The 23,403-nt window shown below is 27.4% G+C and overlaps 1 protein-coding gene across 3 annotated transcripts in view; it reads right to left on the bottom strand.

Moving 5' to 3' along the window:
- Window positions 1-2,611: 2,611 nt before the first annotated feature.
- The window catches only part of LOC107445353 (uncharacterized), a 41,760-nt gene continuing 20,968 nt past the window's right edge, over window positions 2,612-23,403 (bottom strand). For all 3 annotated transcript variants that reach the window (XM_016059729.4, XM_016059731.5, XM_043043788.3), the window contains exons 12-17: window positions 21,238-21,371; window positions 20,794-20,859; window positions 17,018-17,086; window positions 9,173-10,610; window positions 5,135-5,163; window positions 2,612-4,556 (exon numbers count right to left, since the gene is read on the bottom strand). In XM_016059729.4, coding sequence (XP_015915215.3) covers window positions 3,803-4,556; window positions 5,135-5,163; window positions 9,173-10,610; window positions 17,018-17,086; window positions 20,794-20,859; window positions 21,238-21,371 — 2,490 coding nt within the window. In that variant the 3' untranslated portion in view covers window positions 2,612-3,802. The remainder of the gene's footprint in view (window positions 4,557-5,134; window positions 5,164-9,172; window positions 10,611-17,017; window positions 17,087-20,793; window positions 20,860-21,237; window positions 21,372-23,403) is intronic.

The raw sequence follows: 23,403 nt of genomic DNA, 5'->3' as shown, positions 1-23,403 counted from the left end.
TACAGTGCATAAAATAAGAAATGGAACAACTTTTGATAAATGATTGGATTTTCATCGCCCGAGAAGCAATCATAATGAGCCAAAGGAGTAACGTTAAATAGAGAGAAATATTTGTGCAGCATTTTAAGTAATGAAATCAGGGAAACATCAATTTTTCATTATATAAAATAAAAAAATTGTGTCTGACTTTGTAATTTAAATATCATCTGCATTAATTAAATAGTGTGCTTATTTAATAGCTTAGCCACTATAACCATTAAAATAGAATCTTTGTACATGGAAATCTGAAAACTGGATCAAAAGTTATTAGGGTTTTTTTTTTGTACACTGTACATTGCAGCTTTTATTTTCAATAAATACTTACTCAGGTTTAACGAGCAAAATGTCTTGGTCTCTACATTCTAATTTTAACAATCGTCGCGTTATTGACAGTTTGCAGTACAACTAATATTTCGGCAAAACCAACCAGATTTACCAAAACAACTTATTTCTAAATCTAAAATACAATAAAGCTGTCTTTTTTTTCTCCCCTCCTAGCTACTTTGGCATATATGTATGTAATACATAGCTTGAAACGAAACAGGCAATTGAGAACAAAAAAGAACAGTCATTTTTCAGCTATTATCATTGTATTTATTGTCATTATCTTTTTATTGTAATTATACTTAATGTTTATAAGTATAATTAGTAAGTAATATTAGTTCACTAAGCATTTACCATTAAATTTTTTGTACAGATTTCTTAATCAAATTTGAACTGAGAGTTTTGTAAATAATTATATTGCAGTTATTAATCTAGTCCTACTTTGATAAACTAATTTCTAAACCAATTTACCACTGATTATAAAATGTCATTTTTACTGTGCATTTTTATCTTATATTTACCTCATTTCACTTATTTGTAATTCTAATATAAACATGCATCTAAAATGCTCCTTATTCAAGATATTTTTTTGTTACATGTTAATTCTGCATGAAAAGTATTAAAATTACTTGAATGCATTATAATAGATGTGTTTTTGTACTTATATAATATCTGAAATCCTTGTTCACAAATTTTGATTTAATGATATTCAATGAGCTTATGTAGTTAATCATGATGATTATTGAATATGTTCTGTAGTCCAAAATTATTATTTGCAATAGAAAAACTAGTTTATTTATAATGCTATGGAAGATTTGTGTACTATATGTTGCCTAGTAGTCAACATATTGTTTAGATGATATGAAAATATATCATTTACATTGAGTATTAAAACTGGGATAGCAGATCTTGTCCTAATGTGATAAAAATAAAATGTTTAAGAAATAAAAAAGATGAAGAAAGTCTAAATTTCACAGAGCAATTTACTTAATGAAAAATAAATTCGTTGACACAGGGTTGAAAAAAAATTATTTTGTGAAAGGGTGTCTTTTGAAATATGACGTAATTTTTAAATTAAAACAAAATGTTTACACATAAATCCTGATAGAATTTCATTTTATAAATATTTTTAAAGATTAAGTGTGTCGCTTTGAAAGCATTAAAATACATTAAAAATTGAGCAATTAATAGTAGAAAAATATATAACATTATCAAGGCCAAAATAAATTAAACTGAGAAGTAATTATTCTTCGCAATGTTATAATATTAAATTAATATTAATTAGTTTACAGTTGTTTTTGATGCTCGTCAGAAATTCAAATTCATAATTATCAGGGTTGTTGATTTAATAAATTTTTCTAAAAAGATTTGATTTAAACAATTTTTACATGCATATTATTTTTGGTTTCCTAAAAAAATTATATCTTTTATAGAAATATATATCGAAGAAAATTTAATTAACACAAATAGTAATTTTCAAATAATATGTACTAACTAAAAATAATGAATCATATATTCATAAAATTTATTAATGGAAGTAAGAAAAAGCTAAATATTTTTAAATAAAACACCTTTTTTGCAGCAGTTTCATTTTCAATCATTTGCTTCATTAAAAACTTTAATTTTAGAATGAAATTTACAATATCTTCCAAAAAAATCATATCTATAACATTGTAAAAGAATATTTTACTCCTCAAGAAGTAATTACAAAAACTAGATAGAATTAATATCTATGATTCACTAACTTAACATAAAAAAGAGTTGTATTAATATGAATCATAAATCACTTTAATGGAAATGAGATAATTGTGATAAGACAAACTGTAACGTTAAAGTTATTCAAAGATACTTAAACAGAAAGAAATCACTTATTAAAAGTTATTTTTCAGATAAATAATAAAATTTAATGGATTTGCTGTTAAATTTTCACAAATTGTCTCTTGTATGGTTAATGAATGTAGTGTATATTTTATAATTCTAAAATAATACTAACAAATAAAAGATTTTTTTTTAAATCTTTGTTATTAATTAAATAATCACAATATTCTAGACCTTGACAATAATTAACAATGCTGTGAAAAGAGGCAAAATAATTACTAACGTAAATATTACAGGCTAAGTTGCAAGTAGTCCTGGAGCTTCTCTGGTTGCAACCTCCCCCTCCCCTTTATGCAAACACTTTCAAAGTCCTCTCTGAACTTATACTACACAATACTTAATTTGCAATTTTAAAAAAAAATCAATTAAATAAAGCAAAATTTTCAATTTTTAATCAACAATTACAAATTTATATCCACCATCTACAGAATATTCACCAACATTAGTTACACATCATTACAGAAAACAATCACGAGTTGGATGCCAAAAGCAGTGAAATAATGAAGCAATGTAGTATATATATATATATATATATATATAATCTAGAAATAGATTATTTATGCCATCTTCAAGGTATTCAAATTACAGCATTCTGTTGTAAAAGATAATTTTAAATAATACATTTCCTAAGTTAACAAACAATAAAATTTCATTTGCCTAAAGATGAATGACCAAGCTTTATAAAAGCATTACAAAATTGTTTCACTATTTTGCTATTGAACAGATAAGTTCATCTAAAAATATGTTATTTGTCTTCTTACTTTAAAAAAAAAATACTAAAAAGAAAAGGTTTACAAGTTAAAAAAATGTGTGCTAAATATATACTAAAAAGTAGGATGCCTTAAAAAAAAATCAGCAAATTATGCTCTGAAAGTTTTTCATATTCTTTAGAAGTTGGTGACCCTAAAAGCATTTTTAAAAAATTAATTTGTTAACACAAAAGACAAAGATAATTAAATAATAGTTACTCAATATTTATTCTGCGATTTTTTAAAAACTGTATTTAAATGCAACAAAATTTACAGTTTTTAATCGATAATTAGAAATTTATGTCAAACATCTACACAATATTCACCAATATTAGTTCCACAACATTATAAAAAACAATATCGAGTTTGATGCCAAAAACAATGAATTATTTTATTCAAACAGCCATAGGAAACAAGAAAAACAATGATGGAGGAAATTGACTGTATGCATAAAATTGAATGACATGAAGGTGCAAAACAGTTGGCGTAAATCCATAAATGAGAATAAATATCATTCATTACCACAAAAAAAATAATAATAATAATTACTCAATACTTATTTTGTTCAGATAAAACAAAATTTTTAATTTTTCATTAATATAAACTTATGTCCAACATCTACACAATATTCACCAGAATTGGTTACATTACAAAAAACAATATTGAATTTGATGCTGAAAACGACAATGAGGAAATTGAACGTATGCATAAAATTGAACATGACAGGAAAAAGGTGTTTAACAGTCGGCATGAATCCATAAATGACAATGAAATCAATATTCATTTTAAAAACCCTATCCTTACCATTCTCATCAAGTTGAAGCACTTCCAGATCTTTTGGACACTGCACTACTGCTGGATGAAGAAGAGGAAGATCTTTTACCCTTTCCTTTAGCACCTCTACGAGCATTTCTTCTTTTTCGACTAGCACTTCTTGAACTAGAAGAGTTTCTGCTGGAGCTGCTACCAGAACTACTGCTTGAACGCCGATTTCTTCTCCTTCTACGTATTGGTGATCTACTGCGACTATGCCTGGTCCTCCCTGCAGCTCTAGCTCTACCGCGGTAACTAGGACTTTTACTATAACGGCCTCGATAAGCTCCTCTACGATCAGGTGAACGAGGAGGAGGTCTACCGCCAGAAGAACGATGCCTCAATGGTCTTTCCTCTCTAGTTCTAGATCGGGATCTTCGCAACCGAGATTCCGGAGATCTGCTGTATCGCCTTCTAACTCTATTTCTGCTTAGAGACGTTGACCTGCGATTGGATCTAGACCTGGATCGAGATTTAGAATGTCGGTCGGATCTAGTACGCCGAGAAAGAGGTGAACGAGTCTTTCTTGGAGGAGAATGTGATTTTGATCGTCTATTAATGGGTGAACGTATTCTCTTAGATGTCTTTTTATCAGGAGAGGCTTTAGTAGATGAGCGAGGTCCTGGTGAACTACTTGATTTAGGAGATTTTACATCAGGGCTTGGGCTTCTTGATCTTGAAGACTTGTGTATTGGTCTAGTAGTGGATTTTTCCTTGTGTTCTTTGCTTTCATTATAAAATACTTTTCTTTCTCTGAAAAATAATGAAATATTATATGCATAAAACTAACATAATGCTTCTTATTGCTTTTACATATTGAAATAAGACAATTAAATTTATAAATAACAAATGATATTTTTTGCTAAGCCTTGAGGAAGTCTTAAAATACTATTGAAAAATAAGCTATATTTATATTGCGAATATCTATTTGAAAAAGAAGTGGAAATTTAATTGAAAATATTACGATCTTATGGAGTAATCGTAGTGAAACAATTTTTATACCTGCTTTTAAAATTTAGAAATTTTATATATATATATATTTAATCAAACTTTACACCAAAGCATCCAGGTAAATACTATAGCTAATGTTCCATATAAATTATTTTTCACAATTTAAATTAATTCCAAATAACTTTGGTATGTAGGGGGAAAAAATTTTACTAACAAACTTTATAAAGTAAAAGAGAAACAACAAAATAAAAACTTATAATTTTTAAGTGCTCAATGTAGTGAAATATTTTTAAAATAGGTAAAAGTTTAGGCATAAAACAAATAATCGTAAAATTTGTGAAATTTAATTAAAATAATATTTTAAAATAAATGCATCTTACCCTAGCTGTCTTTCTCCTGCATTATTTTCCTAGAAAACGAAAACAAAAATTTTTATTAAAAAAAAAAGTCCATTTTATTGACAGAATAAAACATTTTGAACTATTTTACATAAAATGCAAAGTGAATAAAAAGGCATAAAATTTGCTTCCTTAAAAATGTACAGTTAAAAAAAAATTGCACAAAGTCAAACATAATGTATGCCTAAAACAAATGGCTCTAGCACTTCTAATGCCAAACTAATGAACTGCAACAAAAAGTAACAATTTTAATCTTTTAATAGGCAAGTTTTTCTTGAATAAGAAGGTAAAAGTATGTTTATAAAATTTACAATAAAAAAGCATTAACATACTTGCTTAGAACCGAAATTAAAATTTTGAAGGAAAGGGATAGAAAAATAAAGTTTCTGTCAAAATAAACCCAGTATTTACGAGTTATGAATTAGCATTTGCTATTGTTCTATGAACTCGCGATATCACGATATAACATCAATCTTCGTTAGGACTGCAGGATTGTTAAATCAAACATCGACCGATTACTCTTCGCATAGTCAAGCTACATTAATGAGACAATGCCAAACAAACAGAACAATAACAATTTATAATCAGGTTTGCTACCTTTTTAACTTTCAACATCAATAGTAAAAAGCCTTTTCTCTTAGATATAAAATAAAAATTCACAGATTTTTGAATTTAAACATTAAGATGCCGATGTTCTAAAATGGAACATATGATGTTTGATTTCATGAGCAATTAAAGTCCAAAAAATATTTTTTCATACATTTAAAATTTTCATCATGAAGTATTTTTTGCATTTAGATTGGTTCCATTTAATTAATAATTTGATTTTTTATGAATTTTAGAAATTTGATATAATTTTTATCCAGCTTGTAATATAATTTAACAAAAATCCAATTTTTATAATACAAGCTACACTCACAAGCTTTTGAGATAACCTGTTGGACATCAAATTCAAAATTTTATTTTAAATTTAGAATAATAATTTAAAACCAAATGCTTCATTTTTGGAACACTGGCATTTCAAAGATTCTATTTTTAGATTTCAAGATAAAAAATTTTACTTTCATGATAAATTTGCGACTGAGAAAGTTAAAAAAAATTTGTCTGTTTTGTCTCATTTACAAGTTTTGCTTGTTCTTTGCACTATGTCCAAGAGATGCATAACAATAAAACAAACAATGACTTTGACAGAAAATTTTTTCGCTTTTGGATGACTTACATCTAGATCTTGATAAACCAGGAGTTTTAATTGATATGCAAAACATAGATGAAAATAAATAAGAGCCTGTTATTCCGTTCTATGTATGTTAAAATCAAATCCTATAGTCAGGAGCAAATAAAAAACAATCTGAAAGCCTAATTATATAATAGATTTAGAAAAAGAATTTTGATGAGCCACCAGAATTATTAGACCAGAAAACAATTTAGTAAAAATATCATAAACACATGAATTATGCTCCACTGCTTTAAAAAAGTTGAAACCATTAATATATTTCTCATAATTAGATTTTACATTTTCATAATATTCTAAGTGGATATCATTTTGTTCCGACCGAAAATATGACAGTTGAAATAATCTTGACCACCGTTAGTATAAAATGCCCCTGTCAAACAGAAATGTAAAAAAAAAGTTTTACATTTTTTTTCTTTTTTTATTACTTGAAATTGTCTTCAGATTCTCTTTAGTAGTGAATTTATCAAATTTCAAGTTATTTGCTTTTATAATTTGGCATTTAAATGGTTAACAAGATGAATTATGTGATAAATAACAAACAAAATTTAATTTATAAATGAAATAACACTTGAATATAATTTAAAAACTATGCACAGAAGAAATTTTTTGTTCTAGTTGTATTTTTTCAAGCAGCAGAGAAAATGAGTGTGTTAATTTCATTACAAGTTTTACAATTAATATCTTGTTAACAAATTATCAATAGCCTCTCTTTAGGCTGTACAACACATTTTAGATATTTTTTAACTAATCATTCCTCGTATTATACTTCTAATACAATAAAATATATTTTTCAACCAGAACTAAAAAATTATACTGCCTGACATACTGAGACCATGTGAGAATATCAATTTTCACATGGTTCACCTTTACCCCAATATACCTAGTAAGGCGAGTAAATATTTTATCTGAAACAATGTAACATATCTCCCCAGTACTTCTATCTACCAATGAAAGATGATTCAAATTAAAACCCTAAAATGATATAGTTTGTCTTTTGAGACAAGAAATAATTTAATTTGAATAAACATTAATGGAGTAGAACTTTCAAGCTTTGTTCCATTGGCCACAATCAAATCTTTTGGTTGTTTTAGTGAAAGGGAGTTGGCATGGTATATCAAAAACTATACAAGAAAAAGAGTCAATAATCCACAGATTTAATGACTGTTCACAACTTATTAAATAAAACAATCAGTAAACGGATTGATTTCCTATCTGAAAATCGAGTGCAATACTTCATATTTTTAGGTAATGAAAAATTATTTAAAATGAAAGGCTTTGGGGAAAAAAATATTCGTCACTCAGATGGAAAAGGTTCCCCAGCCTCTTTTAAAAAAGAAAAATATATATTTACATTTAAATCTTCTCTATTACAACATTGTAAGAAAACGTTTGTAAAAGAAACCAAAATAACAGTTGATTTAAAACTTGCAATATTTTCTAGTAAAAGAGCTTTTATATCAGGCATATTTAGGAGTTCAGCATGATTATTTTTATGGGGAAAAAAGAAAGAAATTGTGATGTTGAAGGAAGGTTTTTTTATTTAAAATATTCGCTCTTCAGTAGCCTGTGAGTGAGACACCTACTGTAGATGGATTTAGGGTCAAATGCCTGTCACTGACTAATGATGACAAAAGTTGTATGTATAACAAAAATAGATACGATTCTGAAAAAAAAAAGGTGGGGTTAATGAAGAAAATCTTTCTTCCAATACTGATTCAGCAAAAATTCATTCTGCTGAGGGGAAAATAAAGAGGCAGTTCGATTTTTAAGTTATCAATACTAAATAAAATAAAAAGATGATACAAGAAGATAAGAAGTCTAGTTTTTCTTGTCTAGTGAAAGTAATTTTTTTTCTAAAAATTAGGTAGATTTTCTAAAAATTGCGTGTTCATAAGTTCTGAACAAATATATATATATAAAAACAAAGAGTGATCAAATGAAAAGGTACGAAACAACGAAAAAACGTAACAGTTAAATATTTGCATATTCCGCCATGGGAGAACATAGCGAGACATCTCGGGAAGCGATTGGAATCTCTGACTGAGATCGGAGCATGCGCTAGAGAGAACAGAGGCTCTTATCAAAAGCCGCGTCCAAATGATGCGGCAAACCGTATGAGGAACAGAAACTCAAGCACCAAAAGAACCATTAACTCCGATGTGTACTGTGAGACACTCTGACGCCTACACAGGTTCATCAAGAACAAAAGACCAGGGCTGCTCACGGAGGATGTGGTTCTGCCCCATGATAACGCGTGTCCACACGTCTCCAGAGTCACACACATGGCGCTAGCCAAGTTCAAGTGGGAGACGTTGGACCATCCGCCCTACAGTCCGGACATATCGCCCAGCGATTTCCATGTGTTTGGTCCACTGAAGAAACATCTGAAAGGGAAGCGCTTAATTCGGATGACGACGGACGGACATATTCGGATGACGACGCTGAGTGAGTCTCGTCACGGTCACAGGAATTCTGGGAACATGGAATCCTGAGGCTTGTTCATCAGTGGGATAGTTGTACTCAGGCCTGTATATGGTGTATATTTTGAATAAAGTCTACATTTGTACCCACCGTGTCGTTTCGTACCTTTTCATTTGATCACCCCTTGTATATATATATATCAGGACAAATATGAACATAATTTGTATCAGGACAAGTACGAATTCAGCTTAAAGGTAGGAAAAGAAATGTAACAAAATGTTAAACACTCTAAATAGCAGTGAATAATGCAGAGTTTGAAAATTTACAATTGAATAAAAATATAAGACAAAAACATCTTTACTTACAGGTTGATTAGAATTTTCATCATCAGCAACAAAAGTTGTTCCAGTTCCAGGGGGTTCTTCATCAGGAAGTGGAACAACATCGGCAAGACTTCCATCAAAGACACCAAAAACGGCAGGAAGAGCATCATTCACTGGTAATCTCTTTTCCTGTTGGCCTTCATCATTATTAGCCAAGGGATAATCCTGTACATCCCACCTTCCTCTATCCCTAGGTGGCTTTTCTGTATTGATAGATTGAGATGACACTAACTGTATTGCACGAGTTTCTTCAAGCGATAAATTATCAGATAAGGAAACAGACTGATTAAAAGAACTTTCCTCATTTGATATATCATGCATGTCATCTGAATCATCTGGTAAGCGAGGTTCATTCTTAATCCCTTTTTCCGCACTAGAAGCAACATCCAAATTAGATACATTATCAAATGCATGGTTAGTGACACGTTTAGAAGATTTCTTTATGTAACCTACTTCTTGAATTTCACTATCTGGAGAACTTTTTTGAGAAATTTGAGGGAGAGTCTCATTAACATTTGGACTATCTTCTGAGCTGTCATCGTGCTGGGAATAATGGAACAAATCAGTTTTCAAAGGTTTTATTTTAGGCTGTTTCACAGAATCAGATTCATTATTTGCAGTGGCATTACTTTCCACAATTTTGTTTAAGTTTTGTTTACCACGACCATCATCTGAACTGGATTCTAAGTCTTTATTGTGCTTCATCAATTCATCAGTAAGAGATGGAATTCTTTTCTTTTTAGATTGTTTCACTTTGTCAGCATCAGAACAGGATTCATTGTCCTTATTGTACTTCATCAGCTCATCAGTAAGGGATGGAGCTGTTTTCTTTTTTGCTTGAGCATCGCCATCGTCAGAACTGAAATCCACATTTTTATTATATCGCATCAAATCATCGGCAAGAGAAGAAAATACCTTCGTTTTATCTTGCGGTTTCTTGGCTTTTGCAGGCTTTTTGATGGCACTGCTTTTGCTAGGAGTTTTTTGTTCATCTTCTACAGTATCCATATCTTTGCAGTATCGAAATAAATCATCTGTTAGAGATTTGAAACGTTTAGATTTATCAGCATCATCTGTCTTTTTGTCACTAGACTTAGGCACATTTATATGATAAGCTGCAGAGCTTCTTTTTGGTGAATAACGATTGCTTTTAAAATCACGTTCCCTAGATCGCCGAGGAGGGGACCATTCAGATCGGTTCTTGCCAATACTTTTGTTATTAGATCTATCTCGATCTCTTGCACGTTCTTCACCACCCTTAGAAATACTAGATTTAACAACAACTTTACTTCTTATAGGAGAGCTACGAGACTGATCTCGATCTGAATTACTTTCATGTCGTCTTCTGGGAAATTCAAAATCATCATTCTCTCGCCATCCACGAGACCTTACATCTCTTTTCGGAGAGAGACCAGGACTGCTATAAATTTATGAAAAAGATAATTAGACTCAAAAATCTTGAAATAAACATATAAAATCCATGTCATGTTAATTTCATTTTTAAGGTGAATACTGTTAACTAGTCAAAGATAATTAAAACTTTACAAAGCACAAATCAATTCTTGACCAGGGTAATAAAATCTCCCAGTTTGAAATAATATTCAGATAAAGAAATGTACAAAAAAAAAATTTGCAAAACTGAATGAAACTGCCTCCATACTTTATTAATTCTTTTGACAAATAAAGGCTTGTAATTCATTACGTTTTTTAATAATTCAAACAAGTAATGCATATAAATTTTGACAGTTGTTTCAATTTTTATATATAAAGTAATTCAGTGCCTCATATAAAATATAAAAATGCTTGTTGTCACACCAGAATTGGGACTTTTTCCATCGTACTATTATTTATTACTTGACATAAGTTACTATACATAAACAATTAACTGCTCAATTCCATCTTAAGAAACATGTCAACAGTTATATTTAAAGACAGTGATATTTTTAAACAAATATTTTTATATCATTGCCAATATGGTATGTATTACAAAATAAGTTATTAGTTAATTATTTTTTAAACAACTTTATTGTGGAGTTTTATTTTAATAAATAAAAATATTCCTTTATGCTTATCAAAAGAATTATTGAATAAATCACATGGAATAAGAAAATTGCAAAAATCTATTTAACATAAAAAAAAAAAACTGTTGAAAAATTTAAACTAATTTATAAAAATGTATTTATGAACTTAAAAATTTATTTAAAATGATTTAACATTTTAAAAGAATACTAAAATGTCCATGAAATGTAGCAAATAAAGTTGCAGCACATTTTGAAATTCCTATGTGCATGAGGAGCTATTTAATGTGTAACGTGCAAATCAAACTTTAAAAAAAAATCTATAAAATTACAAGATGAATTATAAAGTTTAACTAATTTATGAAATTAGATAAATTGAACAAATTACACTGCATCAAAAAATATCCTTCATTAAAATTTATGTTGAAATATAAGTATATTTGCAAATATTTTTAGGAGCTCAAGAATTTTATTTCATACGATTTCTCATTATATTATGTAACTAGTTTAGGAAACTTAAATTTTTTATAATATATACATATAGAAAATCCTATGGACAACAGATACTACATCTCAATGACATCTAAGATTTAAAACTTTAAATTAAATCAATTAAAATTTGATTGACTCATATATTTCAACTAAGTTTTACATTCTAGGCTTTAGAGGCATTTTATTCAAAATATTTCATTTCATTAACTATTTTAAATTTAGTTCAAAACATACATAAAAAAAATCAGTCATAAATTCAATAAGAAAATTTTATGTTTCTTTAACGATTGATTATGATTTCATTGTAGAACACCATCTTTCAGAAATTTGTGCACATTTTTGTTTTAGATATTAATTTTTAATTGCACAGATACAAAATATATCTATTTGTTTATTTTATTATGCTAGTTAATTAATTAATAACCAGTATGAGTTATTAACATACATCTGTCAAAAAATAAAGAAAAATTCTTCACATGATTTTTTTTTTAATTATTGAAGGCTTATAAACACAGGGTGAGAATAAGTAATGAGAAAAAAGAACATATAAAATGAATTTAAAAGCATTGCTAACACTGTAAACACATCAAAATTTTAAACATAGGACAGGGGGGATAGAGTAAAAAATTTTCATATATTTTTCCAAAATGTTTAATAAAACCTTATTTTGAACATTTTTAATTATTATTATTATTAAAATGTTAATTTTTATTTTCATTTTCAATAGAATATAAGCTAAATTGAATGCATAATTTTTTAATAATCCTAAATTTTTTTTTTTAAAAAGATGTTCCGTCTACACTAGCCTCAATGATATGGAGCAAATGTGGACAAGTTATAAATTGATTACATAATTTATTTTTACTCATAAAGAAGCACGTAAAATCGAAATAGAATTAATTTAACAAAAAAAGCACAATTTTGTGTAAATATTAAAAACAATGTTCATTTTAATTAATGGTAAGCGCCATACATATTAATTTAAAACTCAGGACAGAATTACAATCCAAATATGTAAAAATCTATTTAAAAGATAAAACACCACTTTTAGAAATTATTTTTACTATTATTTAATTTATTTCTAAAGAAAAAGATTAAATAAATGGAATTTGGCTTTAATTAAAAAAATTTTGCAAATTTAAATTAATGCTTTTATTACTGCAAAAGCATGCTTTTGTTCCAGCTTCTGTGCTAAAATTAAAACAAAATGTCAATTTCTTTAAAACTTGTTTTTTAACATTGAAAAATAATAATCAATAGCAATTCTCACTTTGTGATTACAAGCAGGGTTTGTTGATTTAAATCACGATTTGAATCAAATGATTTTTTTTTAAAAAATCATTGATTTAAATCAACAGATTTTTTATATATATATATATTAAGTTAAAAAACAGTGTTTCAAATTATTAATACTTTTATTATTTATTTTCTTAGTTTTAAAAATTATTTTAAATAAATTGCCGCAATAGTTTTAAAATTTATTATTGCTGCATTAATTCTTTCTTCAGGGATGAGATTAGCTAAAACGCAAAAAAGCTGAATTTCCACGATAGTAAATTTTACGCAAGCGCAACCCTTTAATAATAAATTCCAGACAGTTTAAGGTAATAAATAATGTGTTGACATACAATTGTGTACTAATCTATTATTATAAAATCGATTACATTGATACTTAACATTTAGTGAGAAAAAAAATTACCAATTGAAAAAATAAAGCTGGAAATTATATTTTTCCTCAGTTCACATAAGAGACAATTACTACTTGAAAAACTACCAGGTAACTACCAAATTACTACTTGAAAAACTACCAAATTAAAACTAATGAGAATATAAATTAATATTTCATTCCTTTTAATAAATACTGTTATGTAATTCATAGCAAATATATCAGTAACTTTGGCCAAGATCAGTAATATTACTTTTTAAATTATATTGGAAAAAAAAAACTTTTAACAATGGACCGAATCATTATGTTCATATAGTCTAATCTAACTACAGCCCTCTGAAACATATCAATAACTGTGAAGTAGAAATATATAGTAACTCATTAACATACAAAAATTGCTACTTTAGTTTGAAAAATTACATGACAATCAGCAACTGTTTAGATAATTGTTTTTTATTTGATAAGAATTTTGCATTCTATACCATAAATAACAGCAATTATAAATAAAATTTTGATGATGAGTTAATTAACTCTTTTTCCCAAAAAAAATTTTTTTTTAATTAAATCCCTTTTTAAGTGATTGCTTTTGTTTGCTATATCTTTTATGTTTGCTATATTTAGTTGTTAGTCCATCTTCAAACATCTTGTGACAAATCCTATTTTTTCTTCTTTGCAAGCACAGAATGTAAGTTTTGAATATATTCCCTTCCAGTTTCTCTGATGTTGTAACACTTACATATACTAATAATCGTCGTTAGAAAAACAGTCACCTTTATAGTAACTAATTAAAAAAAAATTTACTTCTTACAAGAATCGCGATAGTTGATCTTAAAATTGCGTGAATATGAATAACAATTATGGATTTTGAAATCACATGAATATGAAACTAGATATACGATTTTGAAAATGAGAAAATACAAACTGGGATATAGAATTTTTAAAACGCGTAAATACAAATCATGATTCATAATTTTTAGATAGCGTAAATACGAATCATGATGCGTAATTTTTAGATTGCATAAATAAGAATTATGATGCATAACATTTAGAATGCGTGAATGCGAATCTCAATGCCTTATTTTAAAATTGCGTATAAATACGAAAATCAATGTTTGATATTATAAACCGCATGAGCAAATCAGCACATTGAATTTTAAACTTGCGTGAATACGAATCGCTACATAGGTTTTTAAAAAGACGTAAATACGAATCACAATATCAGATTTTTAAATCTCGTAAATAAGAATCGCAACGTACAATATTCAAATCGCGTGAATAAGAATCGCAACACGCAAATATGAAAAGCTATGTTTGATCATGTAAATCATGCTATGTAAAATCATGTGAATAAGAATCGAGATATTAGCAGATTCCAGGCTTGGGACTTCTAAAAGGCTTGTCAGAAGCAGCGTCGTTTGAACTATAAAAATCGGATCTATCTGGAGGGCGGGTAAAAATTCGAAAAATCTTATCTGCTGCGTGTAAAAGGGTAGAAAATAGATAAAATAAGTAAAAATGAGAAAGGATTGGTAGCTATGTAGTTTGAATTTTCTGCTTCTCTTTGAAAATCGATGAATTTTCTGAAAAAGCGGAATAGTTATTAAAAAAAATGAAATTTTTAGAAAATCTGAATTTTTGAAAAAAAAGCTGAAATTTAAGAGATAAAAGTGAAAAAAGCGGAAATCCGCTAAAAAGCGGAAAAATCTTATCCCTGTTTCTTGGTGTGCGTTAAATTCCAACACATTTGAAACACATTTTTAAAAATCTTTTGATTCTTGAGAATGAAAGTACAGATTAAAGTAAACATTTAAGTATTTTTTCTCATAATATGTTTACAGTATCTTTGACATCATAAGATTTTCTATAAAAAAATTTTGTGAAAGAAAATTTCAATGAGTACATAGATTTTTTTTAAAATTTTTTTTTAGCTTAACTATCTATTTTGATATAGGATTTAAAAAAAATGAATATTTTAATATAAAAATACATAGATTAAATATTGATTTATTTTTTGATGAATGACTACATTTATAAACACAATCTGTTACATTTATTTTGTCATTTTAAAAATCAAGAGGAAAAAAAAAATCACAATTTTAAACTAAAATTATGGTTTGGTAATTGAAACTTCTTCGTTTTAATAGTTCAAGTATTCTTTAAATTCTCTATTTTATCTAGTCTTTAAATTTCAATCATGCATTTGTTTCAAAATGGTTGCTATGCATTCAAAGCTATGTATAATAATGAAAAATTGTTTTAGGTAGTTAGAGCTTCTAAAATATTAAATTTTAAAAAAATTTAATTCAATTTAAATTTTAAAAAAATCTGATTTTTTTTTTTTAAATCAAAAAAATCATGAACCTTGTTTACAAGTATAAAAATAATAAAATGAAAATAATAATCTATACTAAATGTTGGTAAATACATCACTGAAAACGCTACTAGAATATTGAAAAACTTTGTGTAGAGAGCGAGTTATCTCTTTCCTAAGTGCTCAGCGGATATTCCTTCATGAAGAAAGAGTTTAATACCAACTGAACAATATGACATATTCATCATTTAATGAAATTTAGACGGAAATGGAAGTTTACATTTTCCATCCACTGGAAGTTTACATTTCCGGGCACTTTTAAGCAATCAAAATAAACCAAAAAAAAATTTCATTTATTAAAATGAATTATTTTAACGCTTACAATTTTTTAATAAAAAGTATTAGTAAAAGAATTTTTTTTTAAATTTATTTTTGCTGCTTTTCGGATAGATTCTAGACTATAAATACTAATAAAAATGAATATTAATAGTGTCTGAAAAAAGCATCTCCTGATGAAATTTGTATCGTTTTAAATTTAAGATGTTTTCATTAAAAATCTTCAATTCAGTTAATTGTTTTAGTTCTTTTTTTGTTATTTAAGTGGATTAATCTACTTTTGGAATTTTATTTTTTAATGTTACTTTTATCTGATTATCTATGCAGCTATTTTTTCACAAAATAATGGGTAGGGGAAAAAAATTTATTTTTCATCATGAAAATTTTTTGTTGTTGTTTTTATAGCTTCTTTTTTTTTTCATAAATATATTTTATCATACTAAACATTATTTAGTTTTTTAAATGTTATTCAACCAATAAGAAAATGTTACATAAAATTATCATTATTGTCTATTCATAATTTTTTTTTATCGAATAACTCATGTTTGAATGTTGATTTACTATAAAGACCTATTATCCTGAAAAGTCTTATCTTCTAGACTTGCCAAAGTTCCGACAATATTAGATATAAGACTATCCCCTGTCTAATAATTTGTCATTGTTCGTTTATGCCTATAATTAAAAAAAAATGAATACTAAAATCAGTAAAAAGCACATTCATGAATATTTAACATAATATCCTTAATAATTCAAAATACCATCATAAAAAACATGTGAACCAAGCGTATACAAAAGAGTACAACGATATTCAGAAGTTTTGTGAAGTTATTAAAATTTTTGGGTAATTTCGACTGATTAATACTAGAATTATTCCAGCTCTTTACGTAAGCCCTATTTCCATATTAGCCCCTTTCTTCCCTATACATACATTGTAATTGTATCCAAATTACAATTCAAATGAAGCACATTTTAATTACAAAATAGAAACCACTAATAAAATTTACCTTCTATTTCTTTCTCTCCGATTTTGCAGAGTTGCCCTAGCATCTTTTCCTTCTTTTTTTGACGAAAGCCTAAAGTTATTTTTCAAAAAATCAATAAATAACTAAAGATTTGAAGGAAGAAAAAAAACATAACAAGCACGATTCAAAAGATTCTGCATGATTAATGCATATCAATTAAAATGCAAGTTACAAAATAATAAATTAAAATACATCAGTGGTCCATCTCAACCTATTTTGATCCATTCTCTTTTTCCAAAAAATATAAACATATATTTCCCATATTTATTCATATATTACTAAACATATTAAGTTTAAAAAAAATAATAAACGCAAACTTATAATTTAAGCCAAAAAAATATAATAATAATAAAACAAATACATCAATAGTTAGAAAAAAATATTATGACACACTAACGTCTACTTTTATATTCAATGGGACACCTGTGATTATTTCTTCTTTGTTAATTCTTTAATACTTAAAGTAGCGTAGCCTTTTTTAATATCCAATTCATTTCATTGTTTGTATTTGTAAAAGAGTTTAAAAGCATATTTCATAAAGACAGACACGCAAAAGTGAAAACAAGCTCCTTTAGCAACTTTTGGATAAAATGTGCACATTTAAAACTAAAATTCTGAAACAATTTTTCCTCAAAAATATTTTTAGCTTGAAAATTTGTTTTCAAAAAAATAATCTTAGAAAGCACTAAGGTCACCCTCAACAGACAAATTAAATGGATTTGGCACTAAATCTAACATTTTATTAAGAATTCCTGAAAGAATATACTTAATTTCTTTTCTAAAAATGCAACGGTATCCATAGCAAGAAAAGAGTTTGATAAAAATTTCTCCCTTAAAACTAAGAAATTCAATCCGTTGGGTTTAACTGTTCTACATTGTATACTATTCTCAATATAGCGTTTATAGCATAATAGTTGAAAACTTCAGCTAAATTTTAAAATTTAGGTAGTGAATTTCATTTAGTGTAATACACCAAAAAACACAAATCTTCAAAAGTATTAGTTATGTACCTCATAAAACACATAAGTCTTATTATTATTAGTCATAACACTTATTATATAAAATGAAACAACTTCATTTTTGTTTAATGTTAAAAAACTTGGTAAGTTATAATAAAACATCAACTAATTTATTGATGATAAAGAAAAAAAGGTATTATACAGAAAAACAAATTATTTATAAAAACAGAATAAACAAAATAACATAAAAAAATAACCTAAAAATAAGTCATAAAAAAAAACAATAAATTTAATTTTAAAAAACTATATTCTAGAATATTTATCTAAAAAAAGTTATTAAGTTTAAACAATAGTTTTGCCCTTATCTATAAAATTATTTCAAAATTTTAAATTTGTATGCACGCTAACAGCAATTTAGAAAAGCCAGAATAATTTACATTTATTATATCCATTTATCCGAGTACTGAAAATAAGATATTTCAATATTAATAGGATTCAACTACAATATGCTTTGATAATATTTGAGAAATGTTTTTTTTTTTTAAATTTAAATAGTATATTTAAAAATTTATATCAGTACTTAGTAAACAACAATCAACTGCTCCACAGCTAGACAGCTACAAGAAAAAATTGTTAAATACATTTTTAAAGTTAATAAATTCTATAAAATATATAATTATTGAATGATAAACTTTTTTAAAAAAGTTTCACTGGCTTTTCATACATTTTTGTAACATACATAAAACACTGTTTAATAAATTTTAATAGATTGTCCTCACAATTTCAGAATAATGACCAAAATTATATTAAATTTCCAATAATTTAGTTATTTTTAACATCATTAATGGCACAAAAAGTAGAAGCATTATTTAACAATATAAAACACTTATTCTAAAAATCTTATGAGTTTAGAATCATGATGAAGAGCAGATGACAAAAAAAATCAAAGACTTACTTAATTTTTCAATTGTTTCGTAGACTTGTTGCAATAGTTAAGAGGTAGAAAGAGACTGATTCAAGCCCTAAAGGTATACAATGGGCAGTGCAATAGGTAAATTCTTTTATACCTCTTACCTGGTATCTATACAGTTATATATTTAACATTTATGTTGAATAATCAATATATTGAATTTATAATTATTAAAAGTTTTATAAGCCCAAGCCTTATAAGCCATTTTCAATTATTCATTTGTGCCCCGATTTCCACTCGCTTAAACAAAAGAAAAACTTTGTACTAATAGATTTTGCTTTTAAAAGAAAGGCACAAAATATACTTTTACATGCAAAGTAATTAATATTTTGAAACATGCTAACAGACTACAAAAGTTTACAGGTGATTTAATAATGATAAAATAAATAGGGATATAAGTCAACTGTATAAAAACCCCATTCCTTCTCATCTCAACTATATATATATTTTTAAAATAATGTTGCTACTATTTATTACTATGATTTTCTACTAATGATATACTGATCATAACATACAATTATCATCTGCACTTATTAATTAGCACATTTGAGGTCACCCCCTCGAGCTATTACGATTGAGTGCTAAAACGTGAAAAATCTGATCATTAGATCAAAAGTTATTCAGGGTGGCCATTTTTTAGCTCACTGTACATCTTGTTATTAGTTCTTGATCTGTATGATCAATTGCAGGATTTTCAGAATTCAGTATAATAGGAAAAAATTTTGAGTATCTTGAACAGAGTCTTGTTTATTTATTTTTATGGGCTGCTTTAAAAGAATATTTCAAAAGCTCTTTGCATTTTTTGTTGCATAACTGCTCAAAATTTAACTTTTATAAATCCAAATTTATTACAGAGTATAAGATCTCTTGACAGTAACTAATCCAACACAATAATGATGATGCAAATTCATACATATTCATTAAGTAAATTTATAAATTTATTCGCAAGAAAAGCAAAATGAATAACTCGAACTTTGCACAAATTATCTCTGCAGAGAAATGCATCCTACTTACAATCACTGAGCAAAATAACTCAAAGACAAGCAAAGCAAACAAACCAAAATTAAACTACATGAAGCATAAAACTCTATTTTTTATAAAGCGGAAGTGGAGTACTTTGGTTGAGGAATAAAATTCCAAAAAGTGGATGTTTTTAAAGTGGCATATTCTATGCAATGGTTATACTGGAGGAAAATCTGAAAGTAATTGATTTCAGCGTTGCAACATACACAGAAACATGATACATAAGTATGAATATTTTTGAACCTGAAACCTGATTTTTGAACCTGACTTGTTTTTCTTTTTCAGCCATCTATTAATGAGTAACAAATTTAATCTTAAACATTTAATATTTGCTAAAAATTAAGTATAAATAGTAAAATAACAAATAAAGTACCACCCTTTGATCGATGAAAATCATTTGCTCTGCCTTTCCTGCAACTTATTCCAGACTAATTTAATGAAGTGACTTTCTACTGCTACTTTGATTTCTGTTTATATTAAATTTCTTGATGTTCTTTGAGTATATTATGATTAGTACTGTTTTAATCTCTAATTAACTGAAATAATCTATAGATCTTTATAATTATTAGATAATCTTTAGAGAAAAGATAAATCTTTACAAAAAATAGTCATTTGCTTCAGAAATTCTATACAGCAGCCTTTCTATACAAAAGTCAGAGCAAAGTACATATATTTTGTCACGAACCCTTAGCTTTTGACTATCTTAAATGTTAATAAATTAAATATAATCCCTTAAATATTAAAAATAATGAAATAATTAGCTAGGATATATTTAAAAGTAAAAAAGCAAATTCTCTTAGACTTACCCAAGCCTACTTTGAAGAGGAGTTATTATTTTAGGAGCATCATCTTCCATTTCTTCGTCTTCTGACCTGAAAAAATTATTAAATGGGAATTTCCTAATTAGAAAAGAATGTTCCTCTCTAAAACAAATATTATCAGCAGTGTCCAGAAAGTACAGAAGACAAAAATTCTGCACATTTATACAATTTTAGGAAATTTAGAAAAACCTGGCAAAACAGTGCTATCATTATAAACATAGAAAAGCTTAGGTTTCATGTCTATTATCTAAGAATGTTTTACAAAATGCAATTTTCATAAGGTATAAACTTACATTTCAATAAGAAATTTTTTTAATCATACAAAAAGAAAAAAATTTCAATTTTCATTTTGTAGACTGATATATAAAGAAAAGAGGACTAAAATAATAAAAGTCTTTAGTCTTTAAAAGCAAATTAAGATTCTCTTACTCTGACTCTTTTGGAGTAGCTTGTTTTAGGGGCAAGACATCTTTAATATTCTTTAGTCTTGATTGTGCCATTTTCCAGTGCGGTGGCGTTTCACTACCAGAACGACTTGTTGATCGGGATGGTGTTCGGTACCTCTAACAAATAAATAATAAACAAAAATTTGTATTTTCTTTCAACTACAACATTTTCCCACAGTAATAAGCACCTTTTAAGTACTTTTTAAGCACTATATACATTAAAAAAATGCAAAATAATTTTCAAAGACTTTACATGACCATGATAAAACAACTAGTTTCTGACAAAGAACTCTTTTCTTGATTATATTAGCCACCACGATTGAGATATTTCTCGGTTCAATTTTAGAGGGTGGAAAATGAAGCCTGAAATTGAGAATATCTTGCAAAATACAGCAGAGTTGCACATGAGAGTGCTAGCATGTCACTGAACTCAGCTCAATAGACGCACATGCGGACTCGCAAGTATTTCATCAAACGTGTATATTGATTGGCGCTTTTATCAGGGTTGGGTTTTTGACGTCAAAAAGTGGTTTTTGACATGACAAGGGTATAATACTGGTTTAAACCGTCAAAAACCCGTCAAAAATGTCAAAAACTAAAGTTTGCCAAGAAAATATATAAACTTCAAAACTACCAACAGTTGCCATGCATTATATTGAAATTTAATTATACTATAGGTAATCAGCAGGTTTTAAAATATTTTTTAATTAAAATTAAGGTAAAATCTCAGAATTAATTAAAATTAAGGTAAAATCTCAGATTTAAAATCTCAGAAATTTATATTCAAATGCATGTGCAGAAAAATTTTGCCCAAAATTTTTTTAAATATTTATATTTTGAAAAAAAAAAACTTTTTTTTTGATACTTAAGAAAATTAAAAGTTTATTACTATGCATTTTTGACATATAAGGAACATATCTATATATATAAAAGTGAATGTGTGTCTGTCTGTCCTCTATAGACTCTTAAACCATCCGACAGAAAGCTATGAAACTTGGCATACAAATAGTTCAAAGCACGAGGAAGGTTTCTGTCGACATTAGAACACTCTGCGACAAACCGTTCCAGCGATATCAGCGAAAGTCGAAATGGAATTTTCTGATTGGTTAAAAGTTAGCCATTGTTTTAAATTTTGCTTTAAACGATTCAGTTTTCAGATATCTTGAAGATAACAACAGTGATATTTTCTATCTTATAACTCTATTCATTTAGAAAAGTAAAGTAAAGTAAATTGCATATACTTTAATTTTTAATTCGCGCGTTTCTTTATGTCAGGTGAGCACAAGCAAGTAAAATCAACGAGAATAGATTTCTTAATTATTGGTCGTATCACGGATTCAGTGAAAACTGTTTAATAAATATAAAGACAAAAGCAAATTTCCTTCAAATTGCACGTTTTCAAAAATATTTATATTTAGCATGTAGTTTTAGGTTAGTACAATTAAATATAGTTTTCGAAGATTTCATTGCTGTGACAGTTGTCATTTGAAAACTATTAGTTTGTTTACTTAGGAGTTATTACTATTAGTTTGTTAGTTTTCGAATTCATCCATTTTATTTCTTTCATTTAAAAAATAGATTTTTGTTTTAAATTTTATAATTTTCATATTTCTTATTCATCTCATTTATATTTCTCTTTTTATTATTTAAAATATATATGTGAATTTTCTGTTTAGCAAATTTGCGACCACTGTCAACTTTTACATTTGTTTTTGTTTGTCAGAGAGAATATTTGCAAAAATAGGCCGCCTAAGAAAATCGCTCTTAGTCGATCGACATCTCAAGCGCGCAAAAAGAGAACTACCCGTGTTTCAGAAACATCGGAGAAACGGGAAAAAGACTTGAAACTAATCGAGAACAGAATGCTTTTGCCCGTTCCTTAGAAACGTCTGAGCAGCAGGAAAGAAGACTGTCAACAAATCAACTATGCAAGCCCGTTCGTCGGAAACATCAGAGCAACATGAAGCAAGAATGAAAACTGATCGAGAACGCATTTCGCTATTCAGACGCTGCCAATACTCTGATTTGAATCTCAGTGCATTTCACTATGATCCGACAACAAACTATAGTCTTCCCCCAAGTGTCATCATCGGAGAAATAGATCAATTATGTATGTTTTGTAATGCTCTCAAATTTAAAAGTGAAACAG

The sequence above is a fragment of the Parasteatoda tepidariorum genome, chromosome 3 (genome assembly GCF_982258835.1).
Source record: "Parasteatoda tepidariorum strain Cologne lab strain chromosome 3, Ptep-v5.0, whole genome shotgun sequence".
Lineage (NCBI taxonomy): Eukaryota > Metazoa > Arthropoda > Arachnida > Araneae > Theridiidae > Parasteatoda > Parasteatoda tepidariorum.
The sequence above is the reverse complement of the archived record's forward strand: the minus strand, read 5'-3'. Positions and strand labels throughout refer to the sequence as shown.